Consider the following 16,827-nt stretch of genomic DNA (forward strand, 5'->3'; position numbering starts at 1 on the left):
ATTCACATGTCTTTGAAAACTGCAATAAGTCAATATTGGATTTGCAAACTCCCGTTACCATTTACTATTTAACCACTATTTAATAACAAAATTTTAGGGGAAAAAACTCAACTACTGTCCAATTACTTAGGCATGACATGTAAACTGTCCAAAAATTTGGATACAGTTTGGATTAAAACTGAAACTAAACAGTGTTCAATAACCACAAGATTTACCATATTTACAGTTGATTTCAGTTTACTTTGGCTGCCTGCTTTTCGAAGTTCCTTGGGAAATTGGAAACTTTGTTACGAAGTTGCCAATAATTATTAAGTTGTGAGTTTGCGAATCAAATTGCGAACTTCAATACAAAGTTCCCAACTTTGGCCCGACTGAACTTCCCAAGTTTGTTAGTTGAGGAGAAACGAGACGGGTTGCTTGCAAGTCATGGCGATATCTGAACTTGATGATTTTAGAACTGGTCAAGGAAAGTTGAAGTAGCTTGGATGTTTACGGCTCGCTGAACATAAAAGTTTTTGAACCTTTTATATTTTCACTTTTATGACATTTGTTTCCAACAGTTTAGGGGAGCAAAGCCCTTTTTGATTACATAATTACAGACTGAAGGTTTTGGAAAATGGGAACTTTGTATTGAGGTTCGCAATTTGATTCGCAAACTTGCAACATAATTGGCAACTTCATAACAAAGTTTCCAATTTCCCAAGGAACTTCGCAAAGCGGGCGGCCAAAGTAAACTGAAATCAACTGTAAAATAAGATTTCAGTATTTTTAAGGTTCCAAATTGAGGGTAAGCTTTATCTATACATGTAAGTGAGGCTTCAAAAATTTATGGTATACTTATGTTAGCATGTAATGTGCTCTCTTTACTAAGCTTGTATTTTGTTCCCTTTTTCCTTGACAAGATAAAAAAGAAACATTTTTACAGCAAAAGATGCAATACAATGCATCTCCATCAGAGAGCTTTAATGTTCTAGATGACGAAATGAGAAAGAAGCGAGCTCTTCTGGCAGATGCCGCTGAAAAAAGACGGTACATATTATTAAGTTAAAAAAAAATAAGTCTTGCTATTTTATACAATAACATGCAAAATTTGGGTACCCAAATTTTGAGCAGACAAGTGGAAACAACAAAACAAAATGTGTTTGTTCAGATAAACAACTTGCAAATGGTAAGAGAAATTCCAATTGGTTCGTTCCAACCGGAATCACAGGACAACCTTTGAAGGTTGTCCACTAGTTCCAATCAACCGAAAATTCGGGTTTTTGTGGCTAAATGGTAAGCACTCCAGGGTGCTTTTGATATTTAGGTTCCCGACAATGGGATGTACCGCTGACAAACGTGACACGGATATAACCTATCCATACCCCTCCCATGAGGGCATTTTTCCTCTTAATGGGGAACATTTTTGTTACGTTAATAATTTATTCCATGATCTGTCGCCAAACTCAAAGGAAATTTTCGCAGTGATCAATAAAAGTGCAGCTTTTCCATTTTTAGCCAGAATTTTTAGATCTTCTCGGTAGGCTCTGTGTGTGAATTAAAATCAAACTTCCGAAGAACAGATATGTAGCTAAGAAAACACTAAGCTGGCTCGCCAACAAGCCCAGCTGGCTTTTCTGGCCTTGGTAGCTCTAAAAGTTTACCCAAGCCTTTGTTTTCATGTGAAATTTCAGCCAGATTTAAGTTCCATTTCAGCTGGTTAAATTAGCCGGCAGCCGGCCCTTAGCGACATCCCTGAAAGAATTGTACAATCATGTTGTCCATGATATATTTTCAGAGGAAGTGCATCAAACACAGCGTGTACATCGGCGACATCTACTGCTAGTTCTGACATGGTTGTTGAAGGTGGCAGTAAGGATGGACTAAGTGACAATGACGATAACCTTGCTGACTTTGATGATTCTCCTTTACTTTTCCCTGAGTAAGTAACATGTGATGGCTGCTTTGTGTTTGTTTATTGTTACAGCCGAAGAACAGTATATATAGGGGAGGGGTGGTGGGGCCCCTGGGGTTTTTTTTATATTTTTGTTTATTTTGATCGTGAAGTTTCATGTCAATGACATGAAGTAGCTACACATTGGAATTTTCCATCAATGGATGTGTTTTTCCTTTCTATAGCTCACCTCCCCCTGCTCCTCCTCCAGAAGAAGTGCTGTCAATGCAGACAACTCAGAGATTTGTCTCAGGGGTAAGTTTTTAATTAAGCAATTTGCTATGACAAAGGAAATATAAATTCTGTCATTATCATCATCATCATCAGCAGCAGCAGCAGCAGCAGCAGCAGTAATCACTGATAGTGAAGAATTAGAACACATGCCCACCATCTCCAAATCATTCTGTCAGTTTCCATTTCTCCCCAGGTTTTCAAGCCTAAAGATATTTAATAATTATTATTAAACAATTGATGAAGATATGAAGATCTGTAGAATAGCAATATTTCCCCAAATTGTAGAATTTCAGTTTTGATCAGCAAGTAGTCAAGCTTACCTATTATTTTGATGTTATTTTGGCATTTGCGTATGTTACACAAACCGTGCTGGAAATAATTTTTCTAACTTAAAAGGACATGTGTCCTTCCAAACTTTTATTTTGAACAACAATACATGTATGAAATAAACGGCATGCAGTGCATGCAGAAGCGATGACGTTTCACAAAGGGTCTAACATAATTGAGGACGGGATAAAGACTGTTATCCAATTGCAGTGTACATTTTTTAAACCTAAGAAGCAATGTTCGTGATTGTCTAAATAGCATAGTTAGGATATTATGGAATTCAAATAAATACAGAATTAACAGTAGGCAGGCCAAGGATGCAAAGTTAATAATACATTTTCTTCGTAGATTTGCTCAATTGAACAACAGTAGATTGCGTTATATTGTAGTGTGTGACTTCCGATAAACGACATACGATACGCGGGGGCTAGCTTTTAAGCTGCGAGAAAGGTCAAACGGTCTCTTGTTCACGACGGCTCTTATAATTATAAATGTTAGAAATTTCTGTCTACTAATTCTAATAGATCCCATCATATGTAATTAGTCTCTTTCGTTTATACATTGTAGTGTTCCATTCTAACTGCACGGGAGTATTTTGCTTTTGTGTTCTATGCGGCGATTTCTTGTTATCAAGTTAAACTTGATTTCTGTTCGACCGAAATAGACAAAAAGATCGGGTCGGTCTTGCGATGGCAATAAGCGATTTCCTGACGTCATCGCTTAAAAATAATGGAGGTAAAGTTTAGCCCCATACAAGAACTCAAATCATAACCACTCAAACTAAGGGGAGCTAAACATTAACTCAAAGAAACCATCGCTCTCAATGCCTAGAGACTGTAGTAGCCATAAAAATACTTGGATCTTAGACCCTCGCAACCGTGGAATAACGAAACGTTATCCTGCAAGCTAACCGCCACTTCAAACAAGATGACGGTTAGAGACCCACTGATCTGATAAACATTATAGACTACAACATTCTTTTGAAGGCAATTAAGAATCTTTTAACAAACAAGAGCCGATAAATCTAACAAAATATGCCAGAGAGCTAGCAGACACAATGGCGTAAATATCAATGCTGTAACGGCTCCAGAGAGTCAGAGCGAGTGAAATCCTCCGTTAACAGACTGAAGGCTAACTTTTAGCAGCCGGCGGGAGTCGTGTTTGGCCTGTCATTTTTAATATTTTCACTAATAAACGTAACCCACGTGACATTAATTCCTGTCGATCGCGCTTTAAATATTTACACACGATAAATGTTTTGGAACAGACAACAGAGAACGGACGTAGATTTGCTCAATTGAACAACAGTAATATTTTATTTTATTTTACTTTTATTTTTACATTTCCCTTTGTTGCCTCGACAAAGGTTACGTTATATTGTCGCGTTACATCCGATAAACAACATACGATACACGCGAGCAAGCTTAAGGTCAAACGGTCACGTTATCTCGCTCTCAGCGGCCCTTTGTGGTCCTGTTTATCAAAAGAATAAAGAAATTTCTGTCTTCTAAATCTACTTGAACTAATCAAATATAATTAGTCTCTTTCGGTTATACACTGTAGTGTTCGTTTCTAACTGCACGGGAATATTTTTCTTTTGTGTTCTACGCGGCGATTTCTTGTTAAGTTAACTTGATTTCTGTCCGGGGGGTGGGGTACTCCCATCTATGGGCTATAGAGGTATGTGCCGCTCAACAGTGTATGCTTTTTTGCCTCCCTGACTCTGAAACGGGGTATAGAATTCAGCCTTTCTATCTGGAACAGGGTCGATTTTTCCCCAGAATCCTGATTAAGCATGATCAAGCATAGCTACGAAACTCTGTTCCCCGTACAAAATTTTGGGGAGTAACCCCCCGGGATTTTTGTTCGTCGGTGTGAAACAGACAAAAAGAACCGGTCGGTCGATGGCATAAAGCGATGACATTATCACTTACAAGTCATCGCTTAAAAATCAGTCAGACATCAATTTGCACTTCAAATCAAACACGTAGTCATGTAAGTTCTCGGACATCATGTCCGAACATATTGCAAAATTGGCCGGCCATTTTGGCATATTTGATCGGACAATGTCAGATGACCGACAGTAATTTTCAGCACTGCACAAAATAGGCATGACTTAAAGATGAATTACAGTCCGTACTGCGCAATCTCGGCTGCAATGTTTATGTGAGCCTCACAAACAAAGCAAAACTAAAAATTACGTGACAAACCTACCTGTTTCTTCATTATTAACGCCAGATATCCTTGCAGAACAAATAATAACAAGTAGAAGAACCTTGACGCTATTTCAAACCGACGTTTCAGCTCATCGGAAATTCTTGAACGAAGCGAACTGTAATGGCGGACTAAAAAACTTCATGTATGCTGTCAACGAAGTGTAACGTTTCAACGAATTCAAAACAAAAAGGAAAACAAACCCAGAGTCTGCGCAGTACAGACTGGAAATCAGCTTTAACTGTATTGTTACATTGCTCCTAGTTCTTTATTGTCATACCTGTGTTTGATTACCTGTAGGGATCTTCTCTTCAAAGTCTTAACAGAATTCCTTCTTGTTCTCCGCCATTACCTCCTATTGTGGCTCAACCCGATCACACTGTGTTAGTAAGGGTAAGTAACCACTTTCTTGGTAATTTTTTAACAAAAAAACTATGAGCCCAAGTTTTCTATGAGCAAATAGTCAATGAAACACAGCTAAGTTAACCTTTAGTCTCAGAAAATGAGGGCAAGTTGTCTATTTGTTTTGGTAAACATTATGAAGAATAGCTCTAAGAAGGGTTGGGTAGCAGCTCTCGTAAGGGCTTGCATGAATGGCTCGCTAGCTTTCAAGAGAACAACAGAACAAACAACAGCAACAATGCCCCTAGCCCCAAAAACAAGAGTAACAAATACACTTCTAGAGAGGACCTGTAGGATTACAAGCTTACAAGAGATGCTACACTACTGAGTCAGAAACCAACAATAAAATTATTGCTGTTATAATTTCTAGGGCTAGAAATCAAGGATAATTTGCCCTTTCAAGCGAATTGCACACATAATCATCTATCAGCCAAATGTACATTTGGTGGTTCAATTTTACCCTTGGTACAATTTGGTATTTTTCTTTGTTCTGGTGTATGGTAATATATGATCTTATAACCCACCCAGTAATTTTTGCGTGCGCTCATTGGATAAAACGCATCACGTGGTACAAAATCGGACGACGGGTATCAGCGAATATACCCCGTCCGATTTTGATATCCGTTGCCCGATTTTGAAGGCAAGCACAAAACAAACGAATAAAGTCACCTTATTCAATTCTAACTTTTAATGAAATCACAGAGTTAAAAGCTCACTTAAACCAATCAACTACATTTGTTTCAACCACAGTTATGCCGGATTTATCACTGTGGGTATTTCCTATAAATTTGCGATGAAGCGCGTTGTATAACTTAATTGGAGGGTTATAAAATAAATAAACCCCTTCTGGCTTGGCCTCAAAATTTCACAGTTGCCCTCGAAGCTTCGCTTCTCGGCCAACTGTTTACTTTTCGGACAATCTTTCAGCCTTGGGCATTATCTCTCCAATATACCAGCAAGCCAGAAGGGGTTTATTTACTAAATAATGACTATAAAACGAAGGAAAATACCAGATTATAAACGGGGGGAAAAATTGAACCACAATTTACAAGATGAGATAACTGGTCAGATTCAAAGATTTAAAGTAAAACCAGTGAGTGTCTACTAATAATTCTATTGTTCAACTGATGGATGTTCTAAATTCTTTTTCAGCCATCTCAATCCACTGATTTTGCAGAACCTCCAAAACCCTCTCATAAGAACTACAGGTAATTCTTTGTGCAAACTGGTTTCCTGAAAAGAGTATTCCACATTTCTTTTTTTATGAATTCAAAATTTCAAATCACATCCGTCAAACGCAATACAATAAATGTGTTACTTTTTTAAGGTGGCTTACAACAGTTCAGGCCATCCTGTCGTTAGCATTTTAATTTATAGCTCAAGTCCAATGTAATATTCAACAGGAAACCAAGTAATAGAGACAATTTTAAGACCAATTGAAGGCCTAAGCGCAAGAAACGCACTTTGTGTTTTGGCCAAATTAAAAAATTGTCACAAACAACTCCAAATTTCGCACGCAAGTTCGTTTACGTGTGCTTAACATTGATCTGTATTCAAATTCGCTGAATCTAGCTTCGTTTTTTAGAAATTACGTATGCAAAGAACAAAGGCGTTTTGCAAAGCTTACGTTCTCCACCATCAGCCAGCAGCATAAGTTTTTTGACACATCGCGTGTAAATCTTTCCTTCTAACGTTATTTAACTGTCCGGGGAGGTTGAAAAACGTGTCAGAGCCATGATTTTAGTTCCTATCCACCATTTTGAGGATTCGCTTTAAGAAAAGGACTGGACTGAACACATTGTGACGCGATGTCATCTGATAGGCGTCACGTGAGAGGAAAGAGAAAAAAAAAATGGCCATTTGTTCCTGAAAATCATTTGAAGCCTTTGGTTAGTTTTAGCGTAAGTGCTGCTGCCAGGTGGTTGAAGGACATCATTAAGTCTGAATACCCGTAAGTTTACAGCATCGCTCGAAGAACTGAGTGATGTTTCTGCCTTTGTTTTGTACAACAGCGCTGTTTAGCGCTTCGGAAAAAACGTTGCACAAACCGAGGTAGTTTTGAGCCTGGCAGCATAGAGAGTCTAAAACAAGAGGTTTCTTGCCGGGAACTTCGTCAACGCGAGTTTTGCAGGATCCGCTTGGGTGCTGCTGCGACAAAGTTGCCGAGAAGTGACCTGGTTTTAGACTTTAAAAAATTCTTTATATGTTCCCCAGGACACCTTCCCTTCGCAAAATATTTTCTGTGTCTCATTAAATATTCATCAATGAATCTATCGATTCGTGCGAACGAAAACCTCATAAGTTTATCTTGTTTTCGCGGGATTTTGTAGATGTGTGATGATGTAAGGAGTGGAGATAGAAGTGAGAGCAAGCCGGCGGCACTTAACTGAAAGCAAAACTAGTATAATGTGACAACACGAGCAAACGTATTCAATCAACAATCAGTCTTTATTTCACTTTCACCTCGGCAAATTCAGTACAGCTAACGGTAACGGTAACAGAGTAGAATAGTCTTGCCCGAAACAACAAAAACTAGATAACTGCAAACAGACTGCAGAAAAAGCTAGCTGCAAGCAAACTGGCGTGAAAGCTTACTGCATTAAAAGCGCGATCTATAAAAGGTTGAGGCTGACTCTGATCCTAAACTTAACTTGAAACGGCTTAACTCCCTAATCCCTTGGGGTTAGTGTTAAACTTTTTTTTTTTTTTTTTTTGGCGTTAGGGCTAGGCTTTTGCGTTAGGGCTAAGTCTGTAACCCTAACCTGAAACTCTAATCCCGACCCTACGGCCTTGGGGTTACCTTTTGCGTTAGGGCTAGGACTGTAACCCTAAAAGTTTAGCTGACTTCATCGTCTTGAGAAACAAAAGGTTTGTAAAAGAAAAGTCAAAAGACGCCACGCAAGCAAAAACCTTGTCTTTTTGCATGTGTTATTTTTCGAAAACGAAGGAAAGACCAGCAAAATTAAATACAGGGCAGTGTTGACAACACGTAAACGAACTTGCGTGCGAAATTTGGAGTTGTTTGTGAGAATTTTCAATTTGGCCAAAACACAAAGTGCGTTTCTTGCGCTTACGCCTTCAATTTGCTTTCAGTTAACAAACTTCCATCACACACAAGAACTTGTTAAATATTCAATAATGTAAATTTAAATCTTCTATCAATTTTAAAAAATGGTTCTTTACTTTTTGGATCATGTTTTGTTTATATTTTGCAATATTAACGTTTACTCTCTAGTTTGCAAACTTTTGATTTGCCACTGAAGTTGCTTGTTTTGATGTTTTTTAGGGACAAATGGGATAAAAACCATGTACGAATGCCTTGCTCCAGGGAAAACCTCTACCCAGGACAGGTGATTTTATGAACTCTTTCAGAGTGATCAACATGGAATTTCTTCTTTCAATTTCAATACATTGTCTAACAGAAAGGTGAGGAGAATACAGAAAATCATCAAGTTCTTTTGTCTCTTTTTAGAACCATGAGAAAAAAGTTATTCAGAACAGATGGGAGCTTATAGAAGCAACCTTGCTAGGATCGATTACAAACTCAGCTGAATTACAGGTGAGTGAAACATCTAATAATATGTAAACAGAGACTAGGGTTTAAGACTCAAGAGAACTCTAGAGAACAAAGTTCTGGGGGTTTATAATACTGGTGTCTTTGCTATTATATGTTATGATAATTAATTATTGTTTGCTTGTTTGTGAAAAAGTGTCTGCATCAATAATTGCTGTCACGGTTGACATACTGACTGTCTGTTCGATTGGCTACCCGACTGTCTGACTGACTGACTGACAAACTGACTTACTGTATGTACTGACCTACTGACTGACTGACTGTCCCACTGACTGACTGACTCACTGACTGACCGACTGACTGTCCCACTGACTGACTGACTATCCCACTACTCACTGACTGACCGACTGACGTCCCACTGATGACTGACTCACTGACTGACTGACTGTCCCACTGACTGACTGACTCACTGACTGACCGACTGACTGTCCCACTGACTGACTGACTGACTGACTGACTGACTGACTGACTGACTGACTGACTGACAAACTGACTAACTGACTGACTGACTGACTGACTGACTAACTGACTGACTAACTGACTAGTTGATTGATTGATGCTCTGAATTTTTAAGCTGTCTAAAAAGAAAAATGAGGACTATAAACTGGAAACTAGCATGTAAAATTTTTGCTTTCCTTTTGATTCTGTTGTAGGATGCTATTTTAAAGTACAATGCGCATTATTCCAAGAGGTGGAACTTTGAAGCTCTACACAGCTACTTTAATGAGGTAACTATGGCAACAGGAAAGCTGCAAAGCACTTACCATTACACCACAGTATGCATTTGTAAAGATCGTGACTTTTCACTGTGTTTCATTTGACCTGCTGATCATAACTTGGAAACTAACTTATAACATAGGGCTTTTTAGCCACAGTGTTAACAACATGTTGGCATCAATTATCTGCGCCGGGTTCAAAACCATGCAGGATTGATGCTGCTCAGAAGCTAGGCTACTTTTTCCCTGCCCTCACCTTTGCAAGGCAGGCTTTAATTTGAGTGTAACTTTATCTTTTGGTCAGATTGTGGTTTGCAGTGAATCTTTGCCTCGCAAACGGAGCTCAGCATTGATAGCCAAATTGTTGCTTAATAATGCATAAATGTAATTTTTGCCTTATTAGGTATTGGATGCCAGTAAAAGGAATGAATTCTTCAATCAAACACTTCCAGCCATGGTTTCTCTTGCTCTTCGCCTTCCTACTTTGTGCACTCAGGTATCAATTCATACATAGTAATAAAAAATATTTCACTTCTGCATGGAAGTTCCCCAAATATTATTAAGTACACCAAATCCTTTAATGTTCAGCAACATGGAAGGGTTTATAAACACAGGGAGACATAATGGCCAAATGGTAAGCCACTGGACTCTAGCACTCCCAAGTTCAAGCACAGGGATTTAAAGAGACTGTGTCATGGCTAAGTTAATTTTATGTTTTTAAATTTTGTCAAGTATTTGCTATGAAACTATATGTTTGCAATTTTAAAAATTATCTATTTTTACTGCAAACTTTTAAAAACATCATTTTGTTATTCTTTTAAATTTTTCAGGTTATTAATTTTTGCATTTATTTAATGTTTCTTTTCAGGCCATTCCTCTTCTAAAACGGCAACAGAATCATAGCTTAACAATGAGCCAGGAACAGGTCAGGATAATGCTTACAGTGTTTTCTTTTGGCTTTCACAACCCAAAATTATTTACTTGTTTCCTTTTGTTTCTAAATTTTGTAGGTTTACCACTTCAATGTGTTAATAAATTTCATGGTATAATATTAATTTGACATGAAATTATTTTATTTTACAGGCAGCTTGTTTGTTAGCCAACGCATTCTTTTGTACATTTCCGCGAAGAAACTCTTATAAACATTCTGAATATTCCTCATTTCCAGACATCAATTTTAACAGGTAATTTAGTTGCATGTAAGCTCAGGTGTAGAGGCCCAGGAGACATCAAAACATTGAAAGAATATAGCTTGTACCAGTATGTGAACAGCCCCTCAATTTTGTCTTATTGGGTCCTTTTTTGGTCCTGGTGGTTCAAAGACCGTGTAATTTAACCACAGGATAAACTTCTATTTTGTGGTTCTTGAAAATGTCCATACTCTCCCCACAGAAGGGATTGGAAATTCGTGGGGGTGGGAGGGGTCTCAAAGGGCAAAGGAAATATATGAAGGTAAATCTGAATTTCAAGAGGGGTGGGGGGTCTTAAGATAATTTCCTTCCATAGGGGAGGTATGGATAATAATATATTTATCGAACTACACATTCAGGTGATATTATGATGTTGACAAATCTGCACTATCCACTGACTTGTGAATTATCCAGTATGTTATAAGTGTAGAAGGATCCACCCATTATCTGCCCCTTTAACAAACAGGGCCAGATGGAACTTGTCTATATGTAATAAAGGAGTTTGTATTTCCTCATTAAATCTTAATTTTAATATCCTTTGCATATCTTGAAGGTTATTCCAAGGTGGGAAAGGAGGAACAAATTCAGTAAAAACTGAGAAACTTCAGGCTATTTTTCATTACTTCAGAAGAATAACAAAGGAAAGTAAGTAATGAAAATGGCATTGCACTATTTTTACGTCCAACTCCTTAATCAATAGTGCCCTCAACTTTTAATCATGGTCATTATTCACTTAAGAACCCAAAATAACTGGGGAATTTTTAACTAACTTGCGCCCTTCTTTCATATTCCTCAGTGCCAACAGGAACTGTGACTTTTCAACGACAAATGGTGAAATCTAGCATCATGCCTGAATGGGAAAAGTGAGTATTTTAAGAGCCAAAAATCTTAAGTAGGACTGGAGGGTGGATGTGGGTGGAGGGTGGGAGAGCAGGGCAAAAAGTGCTTTTACATAATTGTCACAAAATGTTGTTTATAGAAGTCACAAAATTTGGTTTCTACTACTACCATTAATACTATGTCCCATTACTTATGTTTGGAATTAGTGTGAGTACTTGCCCCTGCAACCACCTAGTCAGAGTAGGGCAAATTTAGCTAAAAAAAAATATTACTGATTGCAATAATCTATAATAACAGTGTACTCGTCCTCATTTTGTACCTCAGATGTACTGCCTTGTTTGGTAAGCTTCATGTCTCCACTAAGGGAACAATAGAAGACAATGGAGCAGGATTCCTTCAGGTGCTTTGCTTTTTTGTAATTTCTGTTTGTCAGTTGCTAAAAATCTCTGAAGTAAAGCTCAAGTTGATTTAAGGCTTAAGAAAGGTGAAAATATTGACCACAGCGAAAGAAAACATTCTCTGACAAAAAACTTTAAAAAAACTACAAGCTTTCGACTTTGTGTTCTAGAAGTTGTATAAGCCCCGGGCTCATAAGCGAAATTTCACAGTATTTCTTATTAATTTTGTTTCAGGTTGATTTTGCTAACAAATACATTGGGGGAGGTGTTATAGGAGAGGTGAGAGATATATTACTATTTGAAATTGAAGTTAGTTCTCTCTTCTCTGCTTCACTCTGTTACAATTTCTCTGCACGCATTGTGGACCTTTGTTGCTGGATAATATTATCAGTGGTGGATCTAGGGGAGGAGCTCAGAGGGCCCGGGCCCCCACCTTATTTTCAGGCCAAACCTATGCCTGAAGGGCTGAGAAAAATTATTTTCGAGAGCAGGCCCCCCTCTTATTCTTGGAATCTGGATGATCAGGCCCCCGCTAACCTGAAGGTCTGGACTGGATCTGCCACTGATTATTGCCTACCTGTTGTTGTTATCTACAAGGATGAGTAGTTGTTATGCTTCAAAACCCCCTGTGCCATATCGAAGGTGTTTGCATTCAGCTGGATATTTTTTATTGTTGATAGTTTTGATGTAGAGTATCAGTTGACTGTTTGCTAGACTGCCAGCATTCTCTCTTTTACTCTAAAATCCCTGGGGACAAACGTGAAAATAGTGAGGAAGCGTGATATACCAGCTGTGAGCTACGTGTAGCATGGATGCTGAAAAAAGAACCCGCGCCAGTGCTATTCGCTGCGAGTGTTACCATTTGAGAGTAAAAAAGACGCTGCTCACTGCCTAACCGTTTGCCATATGTCAAACTGCAGATAAAGATGAAAGCCAAGTTATTGCTTATTATCAGAAAAATTGTTAGTGTAACTAAGTCTCGTTTTATTACAGGGCTGTGTTCAAGAAGAAATCAGGTTCCTAATATGTCCTGAACTGATCCTTTCTCGACTATTCTGTGAGAGACTTGATAGCAATGAGTGCCTTATCATAACAGGTAACATTACTTGCCCAATATGGTAATTAAAATGTTATATCAATTTTACAACTATTGAGTGAAAATTCCATCAATTCCATCGCCGTTAAATAAACATTATTCATGTCATTGTGAATCGTCGCAATGCTGGTAGTCTCCTGCACAGACATTCTTTTGGTTTGTCACACACTCCTCTCCAAGTGCTTAACAAGCCAAACAAATGTCTGCATAGGCTTCAGGTTAAAACAGATTCAATCTGAATACCAATACAGCATACATGGGACTCTGCAACTATGACTAGTGGTTTATTTAACTGTCAATTCATTTAGCACAACTGTGCTAATTGAGGACACTGTAAATTACGGAAACCAAAATTATAAACAGACAGAAATTTTATGAAGCCATGAAAGTGGCTTCATAAAATTTCTGTCTGTCGCCTAACCCAATTAAGTTGGGGGTTTAGCCATGATACACACAAATGTCTCGAAAGAAAAATGCCCTATGGATTGACCGTGTTCGATCCAATACACACCTATAAATTGCCACGTATCCAGCGTGGTGACCCGATGGTGTAGTGGATATCACGCCTGACTAGTAACAGGGAGACGCGGGTTCGAATCCTGCTCGGGGCATGTAATTTTTTCTTTCATTTCAGAGACGTGTGTAATTTATTTACATCTTTCTTTCAAAATTATAAACAAACAGCAACTTGGAATCCGGGACCTGGGGATTACAAGTCCAGCACACTAACCACTAGGCCACGCTGCCTCCTACAACTGTCCTAACAGTTGTCTTAAACTTTGTTATAATAATAAGCATGTTGTGTTTAAGGTGCTGAACGCTACAGTGATTATGTTGGTTACGCGCACACCTTCAGATGGGCTGGGGATCATGTTGATCGCACAACAAGGTAAGAACATGCTGATAAAAAATTTACAGTAACCTGTATTGTTTATCGTGTGTTTCTATGATGATTGAAGAGAGCACAAGGGCATAACATAACATAAACTTCATTTATTCCCGAATTTAGGGTAGTTATAAACATGAGCTAACCCCTTCGAAGAAAATCGAATCAGGAAATGTAGTATTCCAAGAATTTTCACTCTGAATTTGGATATTTTTCCTTGAGAACTTTAAATCACTTTCCTTAGTTATTTTGGCTGTTTTCCTTTTAGGGACTCATGGGGTAGAAGACACGCCAAGATTGTGGCCATAGATGCGCATGTATTTCGCTGTTACACAGACCAGTTTCAAGCTGGACTGCTTAAAAGAGAACTCGACAAGGTATTGTCTGCATGAGGGCTTTGTAAGAATGCCTTTATTAATTTTTATATTTGCTTAACCGGTATAGTCATATGAAGTTACAAATTCACTTACAAAAGGTAAAAGCTAGAGTTTATTGCTATCCTCCCTGGGATGGGATGCTAGTCTGTCACTAATCCACTCCCTAAACTCTCCTTCCCTTCAACCGTTTTTAGAGCAGGGAAGGGGACTGGATTCGACTACAGTGGAAGCTCGATATAACGAAGGGCCAAGGGACTGGCAAAATTTGTTCGCTATAACGAGGTTTCGTTATATCGAGGTACTTTCTCATACATTTTACTATTACTGGGGCGAAGAATATCGTTCGTTGTATCGAGGACTTCGCTATATAGCGGTTCGTTAAATCGAGGTTCCACTGTAGTATGTCACAGGTGACTCTCTGGTATCTTGCCCTCAGTTGGAGTTTTGTTGAATTAACAGTAAGCCTTTTCTTTCTCTCTCAGGCATACTGTGGATTCTATTCTCCTGTAGAACAGAAATATCTTCCAGCAATTGCCACAGGTGAGTAAGGGTAGCCATTAGAGACTCATGTAAGCGTTATACTTTAGGTTAATTGCCTTCCCGTAATATTGAAAAGGGCTGTAAAAGAGGGAACTGAGAAAACTCATCTTTGTTCGTATTCCTTAAGATTTCTGTATGGGCTTTGTAAGGGTGTGTGTGGGTTTCTTCAGCAGAGCAGTCGCTTTTCGGTGTTGACGCGAATTGCTGTTCAGTTAAAATAATTTCTTGCTAATGAAGTTACTTGTTCCCCTCTCCTTAGGAAACTGGGGCTGTGGGGCATTCGGAGGTGATTCCAGAGTCAAAGGTATTTATTTGTATTTTGTGCCTTCTTCCATCGCAAGGATCAGTTTACCGTTCAATTGATCTAGAGTATACCGAATATAATTTTTAAGAGCAATTCTATGCCCCATCTGATTGCGTTTTAATCGCCTTATATCTTTCAGGATTGATTCAAATGATGGCAAGCTCTGCATGTTCCAGGGACCTTGTTTATTTCACGTTTGGAGATGCTGTAAGTAGAGTATCAAGAGGTGTTATTTTTGTTTGGCAGATATACTCAGCAGTCTGCACACGCGCATTGCGCTAGCATTTGTGGAATCGTTTTAGCAAGCCAATAGATTGCACTCATTCTGCTGAAACCAGTGAAAAGGTCGTATTCATGACAGTCGCCATGGGGCTTTTGATATTAAAACTAACAGCGTTTATAATGGGGAAATTTTAACAGTTTCTTAGCATGCTAGTGATGGTTTTTATAGTACTAGACATAGCACATTTGAACTATTTCTTATGCTATTGTAAAAAAAAAACGAACGATTCCAAACTAATAATAACGGTCGCCTACTGTGACACATTAAAAATAACGTTTCATCTTGTTTTTCAGGAGTTGGCGGAAGATCTTCTTAATATCCACTCATTTATCACAGAGCGAAGATTGACAGTTGGTAAGTATGAGAGTTGCATGACTTGAGTACGGGTATGTGGTGTTTTTTTTTGTTCGGGGTGAAGGGCAGCTGACTTGAATATCTATAGAGAAAATTCTGAGATTTATTTCGAAGAAAACGTTAACCAAAAACTTGCAGCTCCCCTCTCCCGCTCTTTCGCTTTTTAGAGAAAATGGACTGTTGTTTGCAATCTCCGCTTGGGTGTTTTTTTTAATAAAAGAACCTAAAGCAAAACCCTGTTTTTTTTTTGCAACCCCTCCCCCCCCCCCCCCCAATCCAACAGGGACATGAACCAGGCGTTTATGGGGGTCTTCATAGGAAAGTCATATTTTAAACATTTTCTCACTTCGTTCTCGTTTTCTCACTTTTTTTTTTCTTTTTTTCCAGGTGATGTTTGGAAGATGATGTACCGTTACGGCAAAGAAATTCGAGCGGCAAGCTCCGTTACAGTGAAACTTTATCCGTACATGCGCCAGTTACAAGATGATTACGAAGACGATACCGAGGATGAACAAGCAGCAAAAAAAGACGAAAGTGTCGCTACACTGAGTTATAATCTAGACGATGATTCGGAATCGTACAAAGCTAATACTCCCTAGAGGCGTTATGTGAGTTGTGTGAGGTGGGACGTTAGGAATTAAGTGGAAGGCGTTGTGTGACGGTTGCGTGACGCTTAGCGAATTAAGTGTCACGAAAGTCGCAGAACTAAGAAACGTAACCTTTACAGGGCCGTTCAGTCCGTTGATAATTAAATTAATGAGAAGATTCGTACAACACAAGATATTTTTGTGCCATATATTTGTCGGTTTGTATTCTAAGAAAACTAATTACTAAACAGAGGGTATATTAGTTCATTACACTTTGGTTATCCAGCCAGGCGTTCCTGTGTTATTTTTAATCGAGGTGTTGAATACCAATAAATATCAATATCAAACCTCAAGTATTCTGGATGTCCATCAGTGGTGATCAGTGATTGATGTCAAATCCCCCTAGCCCTAACAACAGTTGGGGAACAAGTGCCAGATGATGGCGACATCACTTTTCCGAGAAGTGACTGGGCCCGCGGCTTTCGTTCCAGAAGTTGCTAAGCAATAGGACGTATTTGCACGGCACGCGAGTGCGTCAATGAAAATTTGCCTAATCTGGCACTTATTCCCCT

At 38.7% G+C, this 16,827-nt stretch overlaps 1 protein-coding gene across 2 annotated transcripts in view; it reads left to right on the top strand.

Annotated features, from left to right (window-relative positions):
• The window catches only part of LOC144652535 (poly(ADP-ribose) glycohydrolase-like), an 18,271-nt gene extending 1,663 nt beyond the window's left edge, over window positions 1–16,608 (top strand). The window contains exons 2-25 of one of the 2 annotated variants that reach the window (XM_078512582.1): window positions 903–1,029; window positions 1,778–1,921; window positions 2,119–2,188; window positions 5,009–5,101; window positions 6,263–6,318; window positions 8,397–8,460; window positions 8,583–8,669; window positions 9,338–9,412; window positions 9,804–9,896; window positions 10,269–10,325; window positions 10,484–10,584; window positions 11,144–11,235; window positions 11,387–11,453; window positions 11,755–11,830; window positions 12,063–12,107; window positions 12,822–12,924; window positions 13,735–13,813; window positions 14,079–14,187; window positions 14,670–14,727; window positions 14,987–15,031; window positions 15,171–15,238; window positions 15,608–15,668; window positions 16,056–16,280; window positions 16,318–16,608. In XM_078512582.1, the coding sequence (XP_078368708.1) occupies window positions 903–1,029; window positions 1,778–1,921; window positions 2,119–2,188; window positions 5,009–5,101; window positions 6,263–6,318; window positions 8,397–8,460; window positions 8,583–8,669; window positions 9,338–9,412; window positions 9,804–9,896; window positions 10,269–10,325; window positions 10,484–10,584; window positions 11,144–11,235; window positions 11,387–11,453; window positions 11,755–11,830; window positions 12,063–12,107; window positions 12,822–12,924; window positions 13,735–13,813; window positions 14,079–14,187; window positions 14,670–14,727; window positions 14,987–15,031; window positions 15,171–15,238; window positions 15,608–15,668; window positions 16,056–16,267 (1,982 nt within the window). In that variant the 3' untranslated portion in view covers window positions 16,268–16,280; window positions 16,318–16,608. Of the gene's footprint in view, window positions 1–902; window positions 1,030–1,777; window positions 1,922–2,118; window positions 2,189–5,008; window positions 5,102–6,262; window positions 6,319–8,396; window positions 8,461–8,582; window positions 8,670–9,337; window positions 9,413–9,803; window positions 9,897–10,268; window positions 10,326–10,483; window positions 10,585–11,143; window positions 11,236–11,386; window positions 11,454–11,754; window positions 11,831–12,062; window positions 12,108–12,821; window positions 12,925–13,734; window positions 13,814–14,078; window positions 14,188–14,669; window positions 14,728–14,986; window positions 15,032–15,170; window positions 15,239–15,607; window positions 15,669–16,055; window positions 16,281–16,316 lie in introns of both variants that reach the window. The other variant, XM_078512583.1, reaches the window with a different exon arrangement.
• Window positions 16,609–16,827: the final 219 nt, after the last annotated feature.

The sequence above is a fragment of the Oculina patagonica genome, chromosome 4 (assembly GCF_052425735.1).
Source record: "Oculina patagonica isolate OP01 chromosome 4, crgOcupat, whole genome shotgun sequence".
NCBI classification, from domain to species: domain Eukaryota; kingdom Metazoa; phylum Cnidaria; class Anthozoa; order Scleractinia; family Oculinidae; genus Oculina; species Oculina patagonica.